The sequence below is a fragment of the Glycine max genome, unplaced genomic scaffold (genome assembly GCF_000004515.6).
Source record: "Glycine max cultivar Williams 82 unplaced genomic scaffold, Glycine_max_v4.0 scaffold_22, whole genome shotgun sequence".
NCBI lineage: Eukaryota > Viridiplantae > Streptophyta > Magnoliopsida > Fabales > Fabaceae > Glycine > Glycine max.
The window spans coordinates 21,543-28,783 of NW_024464702.1; the positions used below are offsets into that span (position 1 = coordinate 21,543).

Genomic DNA, 7,241 nt, shown 5'->3' on the forward strand with positions numbered 1-7,241 from the left:
TAAAAAAGTACCTACCACATAGAGAGTGGCTATGCAATTTGGAATGCATCAAAGCTATTACATTGAAAAATTAATGCATACCCAAAATTACTTAAAAAAATTGCACACAATATTACTTGGCAAAAAAGCAGTCTAAAGCTACTCTATCATCATGGACCTCATGTATCAAAAGCAAATACAAATGGTAATCATGTATCAGAAGCAAATACTCTCCTTTGAAAACTGTTCAATTTGGAAATCCTTCTCAAGACATTGTTGACCCAAGAGATGGAGGCTTCAGAGGAAGACTATGGAGATGGAAATGGGAAAAATGAATCAAGGCAATTTATTGAGGGGTTAATGGATCTTGAATAGAGAATCAATATACTATTGAACAAATTATTCTTATAAACCAAATCTTTAGAATTTGTTAATATGTTTTACTTATTTCTTATACTAGCAAAATTACATGAATGTTCAGCCTAAAAAGAAAATATGACATGATCTTGTAATTTTTAATGCCTTGGGTACATTAATGTCTTGGTTTCACATTTGTTATTTGTTATTTTGCCTTACTACAAGAAAAATGACCTATACCTATGGACAAAAACTGTCACTATAAATAAAAAAATCTGTAGGTAAATGTATAATAGACTTTGTCCTACGGACGTTTCTTCCGTCAACTTTGAGGAGACGTATAATGACGACTAAGTGTCTGTCACTATAGGTTTTAACTACTTGTATAGTGTGTAGGTAAAAGTCATTAACTTTTACTTACATCTCCAAACTGTAGGTAAATGTCTTTAATATGTACCTATCATCTTCAACTATAGGTAAATATGTTTAACATGAACACCTCTAATAAGAAGACAATTCTAGGGTGCCAATTTGAGAGCCTAACTAGAAAGGCTACGATCTGTTTGGTAACTAGAGATGCACCTTGGCATTGGAATCTGCCCTCCTCAACCTTGCCTTGCTATAACATGAGTGCCCAAGTACTATTTTTCCTTAAATTATTACTAGCTGGAAGTTTACCAATCATGATATACAGACACACTTTGCATAGAATCAATATTAGAGAATCTCATGCCAGAAGCATATCTTTTATTACATTAGAAAGCACAACTATACACGAGAAACAGAGAAAATCCTAGCTAATGAACACCATAATAAACTCTACTACCAGTCACACTCTTCTCATAGTTATCATTAAAGGTATTTACATGGCCTCGCATGTAAGCCTTACCGTCACAAGCACATAAACACATTACTCCATTGATGCATCACACGGTACTCTATTTGAAAATGGATCTTTTACTCTGTGCCTGCAAGGACTGTTGACCCTTGCACCTGATAGTTCATTGCATCAAATAGACAAAATATATCATAAGATATAAGTCTCAAAGTTCATAAATGGACAGAGCCACACGGTCAAAATAAGCAAACTAACCATTAGTGCAGAAACAAATATTCCAATAAATTATTATGTGTAGTGGAGCTTTCCAATTTTTGTACCTAACACTCGATTTTCTTGTTAACCAAGGCCAAAAAGACCACCTAAATGAGACTTTTCAACCACTTGACAACCTAACCAAACATGCTTAGATTATAATTTTGCTCTTAGGAACTTACAATGTTATTACCTCGGTGAAATTTAGTTGCAATTGGCAATCCTAGTTACGTAATGGATATTCAACTCTAACTTCTTAAGCTCTAAGATTACCTTCAAAAGTGATATGAAGATTTAAGTTTAAATTAGTCTAACCCATTCATTTTGGACACTACACTTTCCGTTTAGTGAAATTTAGCTGTACGTGTTGGCTTTTTATGAACTCCTATTCTATTGTCTCTGACCTCACATTTTCCCTTTGTACCTAAAGCAGTCTCAACTTACATTAACCTTATATTACTATTGGGACTGATCACTGATTCTCTGTTCTAAATAGATGAAAAGAATATTCCGCAAAGAGAACTGAGAGCAGCACCGATAATTATATTTAAACTCATGTCATCTCGTTGCCTTGAAGAATGCACCCCAGATATGCACTTGGAACAAATAGTTGCCAAAATGCTGAGGATTGTGATATGCTGGAACAAAAAGAAACTCACCTTGAGGGAAAGAAAGCAAGTGACTTGCCACAAAAACCTTTAAGCAATATAATTTACTTTACTTGTGATATGCTGGAACAAACAGAACATTGAATACAAACCAACAATAGCAGGGGAAGATATAATTTACTTTACTTGTTTGGTGAACAATATATAAAATTTGGTCAGGTGAGACAGCAATATAAATACTAAGTACCAACTAATACAATATCTATGCCTTTTTATATAGCTTTGCATTAAAAAAAGTAATAGAAAATAATATGTATATATACTAGGAGTATATTTTATTATTATTATTAAATCATAAATTATGATAAATATTAATTTTTTAATTTTAATAATAGATATTTTTAATAGGAAATAATAAATATTTTAAAAGCTATATAAAAAGGGATTTTTAATGAATTGACAACTTAAAAAGAAGTGTAGGTTAAATTTATATATGCATTGATTTTATCCTCCTCCATGATGTAAATGAAGTTCAATGAAACAATGCAACTATTTGTAATACTATTAATTAACAAATAATATTAAAATAAAAAATAAATATTTTTATCAAAAAGTTACTTTGGGGTAGATTTAGAGGGGTAGGGTAGGCTTTCCAACTTTATAATATCACACATGTACATCTATTAAAGCTGGAATGCATGGGCCATCCCAACCGTTTCAATGTTGGAATGCAAAGATGATGAAGCTTCACTTTAAAATTTTACTCGGGACCAACATTTTATATTTTGATGCATAAATTCACCCTTATAAAAGTATTCACTCTTGAACAAGAGAATATTAGGAACTACTCACTCTCTTTCATGATAAGCTACATAACTTCTCCTATCTCAAGTATGTCACACTAATTTATTTTTAAGTTTTTTATTTCTCCCTATTGTTTAAATTTAGTCTATCTCAATTTAAATTTGAATTTTGAATTTTAAAATTTGATACATTATATCAATTTGATAGACATACAGATCATATGTATTTGTTTAAATAATTTGTTGACAATGTGGTCATAGCTAAAAAATTGCAGAGCGAAAAACATCTAACTAAATGCTTAGGTGTAACATAAATTGGAAAATCAAAATATGGATACTTACTAGGTATAGTTCAAAATCAGCAGCTGGCCCAATGTTCAGAGCCTCAGCTTTTGCCAGGTCATACTATTTAACACTTGTCAAGAACTCATTGATGCTCTCTCTTGTTTGAACAGAGGCAGCAATGTCAACCAAATAATCATAAACCTGCTAGATATACAGAACATTCATCTACCAATAAAACTTACAAATATTCCCATTTATTAGAAAAATCAAATCTAACCTTGTATTCAGACTGCGCTACTTTGGAAATAACTCTTGTTGGATCCTTTGAAGCTCCTTTAGCTCGTAAGAAATCAAGGACCTCAAAATTTGTGAGTGCACTAGCATTGCCCTCTAAGCTGTGACAAAGCTATTAAACATCAATCATATCCCAATATAAAAGAGAAAGGTTCAATTGAAATTAGTGTATTAATTTTGAAAACAAAGAAAAATGGTAGAAACAAACATTTTCATCTATAAGACACCAGAGTGAGAGAAAAGGCAGTTACAAAACAAGAGTGTCTCCTTTGCTTCTACAATAAAGCCAGCCCAGTACACAAACAGACAATTACAGAATGAAATTCCCAGTTTTCACAAAATATAACAAATCACACTGCTAATACAGCTTAAACACACATAATTGGGTTGGGGTGGACATCAAAAGCAAAAAAAATTGAGTTGGGTGTGTTTTCCCCTACAAAGAAAAATAGCAATGTTAAAAAATTAGAACAATACATTTAATTTGAGCAACCAAACAAGAATAAAATAGTGAAGACAAAAACTAGTTGTGAAGCTTGTGGCGGTTTGAATTGTGGGTCCAAAGAATCTTCTGGTTTAGCCTTGGAAAAACTGGAATCAACAATAGGCTTTGCATTGTTAGGCTGAGTTAATCCAGCCACTGCCTTCATTCATGTGATTATCAATGTTTACTCCTACTGCACTCACTTCCTAACCTTCTGGTTTGTGATTCTTGACATCAAGAAAAATTAAATGCTTGATTACAATCAGCATCCCTATAATTTAAGTGTGAAATAACTACTATCTTCCATTCATTTCCATAAATTATCATGAAATTCATCTCTCTCTATTCCTTTTAATACATGTTAAAATCAAAAGATAAAGACTAAACCAGCCTATAAGATTTAAAAGCTTAATTCACTAGAAATTACCCTTACCTTTCGTTAAGTTATCATGTATTAGTCATGAGAGTGAACACTAAATAAAAACGATTGCAATATAAATATATACATGAAGAGTTGGGTTATTAAAAAAAAGTACCTCCATTGAGCCATAAGAGAACGAGTTTTTGTTCTGGTTTGTGAGTGGCCTCGAAAAACCAATAGAACAGTGTTGTTCCTTGAGTTTCATTGGCAGTGATATAACCACCATATTGTTGAACTTCACCAAAGGCTGCGCAGGTAATCCATGCACTCTATCAGCTTCTTCCTCTGCCAGTATCTCCTGGCTAAGGTAACTAGCTACTGAAGGCTTTGCCACACCTAACGCTTCTATGGTCAAACAAACAAAAGCAGAAGATGAAGATTAAGAAAAACTGAACACAAAGCCATAACTGATATATATCTCCGGTGTAGGTGTGTTTGTGTAGGTGTGCGATATATATCCACGCATTGAATTGGCTAACGGCCAAACCAAATACGCCAAATACAGTGATTCAAAAAGCATTCAAATGCCTAAGCTGCGCCGCATTTCAGTAAGTTGCAGATGTGATCATTACAATGCAGCAGCATTAATATAGAGTTGCATGCTAAAAGAATCAAAATGAAAATCTGGTATATATTGGCTTAGAAATATTTCTAGCCTTGTAGGAGAATTTGTAGAAGATAGGAATGAGAAAACCCTAAGGTTTATACTGTAATTAATAACACAAGAGTCTCAAGATAGAGAATGAAGCTTCATTGTAAGAACTGTGGAAAGCACCTGTAGCAGATGATGAGAGTCATGAGCAAAATGACGGCGACAGCAACGAAGTCTATTTCGTTGAAGCCTTTGGGAAGAGACGGCACCGTAAGGCGCCATTTGGTGGAGGAGATTCCGATTGTGGTGCCTAGGTACGTCGTCAAGCCTCTGGCGACGGTGACATTGGAAAGCACAGACCAAAGGTGACGTGGAGGTAGCTGAAGGCGCCGTCGGCAACAGGCATGTCGACGACAAACTCAGTGTAGCAGAAAGCGGAGAGGAGGGTGCAGAAGCCGGTAGTGGCAATTAAAATAAGAGTAAACACCAAATTCAAATTAAATACTAATAGTATCTTAAAATTTCATTAATTTATCTACACTATCCATCCATTTGTAAGTAAAAATCTTTTTTATTTTACCTACAATTTAGCTGTAGGGATAAGTTTTTATAAGGTTTTACCTACACTACATAGTTATAGGTAATTTTTTTTTATATTTTTCCAAGATTTACCTATACTAAAAACTGTAAGTATAAGTCGTTGAATTTAACCTACATTAAACAATGGTAGGTAATAAAGTATTTTTAAAGTTTACCTACACTAATTCATGTTTGTAGGTAAAGGTGTTTGTAGGTATAAGGCATTTTTCTTGTAGTGCCTATGGTGGTTCAAGGAATGTGTGCAACACTTTTTTCACTAAATATTTATTATTTATATTGAAATTCGGGTGAGACACTATAGATAAGTGTTTGTTTGAGTATGTATTACATTGTTTCAAACATGGATCAATAATTTTTAACCAAATTTAGGCCATTATTTGGAACCTATGGTTGTGTTTAGGGTCTTATTGGAAAACTGTATTTATTAAAAAAGACAAATATACTTTAAGCATAACATGCTACCAAGTTGACTCATCTTCCAAAGTAAAGAACACAGTATAAGAAGATTTTTTATTCTTCTACCAAATTAAAAAATTTATTTCTTATGTTATCAAAAATTACATTTCCTTCCTTTTTTTTTCCTTCCAAGCGTTTACCTTAAACTCAAAAAAATTAAAGTAGGATATTTTTCTTAATTATTATATTTATTATCCTTTAGGCACAAAATATAAAGTGATGTCTCTTTTATTGAATTTGTACCTATTTGGGTAAAATTTGTAGCTTTCACCTTGACATGGCAGAGGTTTGAGCAATTAAAGAATCCTAGGAAAAAGAGTGTGCCACATACTAGTAATTCAATGATTAACACTGAAGATCTTTTAACCATATACATATACTTTACTAATTAATAGTCTCAATTGTGATTTTGTTACTATCTGACTTTTCTAGGTATATTTATTAGCCGATTTACTCCAATAAATAGTCGGAAAAATTGAAATCCAAGTTGTCGATCACCTCGGAAAAATTGAAGCAAAAGGCGTCTTTTCTTTTGTTTTTCTTCTCTGAATAAATGTGATGAGGACATGACCAAGAGCAAGGGCAAGGATCCACTTGAAGGACTTGGAGGACCTATGACAAGGGCTAGAGCAAGGAAAGCCAAGGAAGCTCTTCAACAAGTGCTCTTTTTGTTTTTCTTCTCTTGAATAAATGTGATGAGGACATGACCAAGAGCAAGGGCAAGGATCCACTTGAAGGACTTGGAGGACCTATGACAAGGGCTAGAGCAAGGAAAGCCAAGGAAGCTCTTCAACAAGTGTGTCCATACTGTTTGAATACAAGCCCAAGTTTCAAGGAGAAAAGTCCAAGGTTGTGAGTTGTATCATGGCCCAAATGGAGGAGGACTAAATGACACCACTTTGTCTCAATTTTAGAGTGTTTAGTTTGTCTAAATAATGGCCCAATCCTTGTAAAGTTGGCTGACCAAAAATATGTTTTGGGTTAATCAATTAAAAGGGCTTTAGTTAGGTTTAGTTCAAGTTGTAATAAGGGCCCAATTGGCAACCTAGGCATCAGCCTTTTGGGAGACCAAATGGTGGCTGACTTGTTGGCTGTTGGGGTGACTTTTGGTTGCCACAATTTCAGTTACACTCAGCCATTAAGTTTTTTTAATTCCCTAGGTTAATGGCATTAAGTTATTTTAATTCTAGGTTAGTGGGTCATTACTAAAATCTGCTGTAAAGCTTCTATATAAGCTGAACCATTTTATCAATAAAACAAGTTGAGTTT

The 7,241-nt window shown here is 33.5% G+C and overlaps 1 protein-coding gene across 1 annotated transcript; it reads right to left on the reverse strand.

The window, feature by feature from the left end:
- Positions 1–3,245: 3,245 nt before the first annotated feature.
- On the reverse strand, positions 3,246–3,635 carry LOC121174482 (uncharacterized). Its single transcript, XM_041013704.1, has 3 exons — positions 3,628–3,635; positions 3,403–3,520; positions 3,246–3,326 (listed from the first exon to the last, which is right to left on the reverse strand). Exons 1-3 carry the CDS (start codon positions 3,633–3,635, stop codon positions 3,246–3,248), a joined length of 207 nt encoding a protein of 68 aa, XP_040869638.1.
- Positions 3,636–7,241: the final 3,606 nt, after the last annotated feature.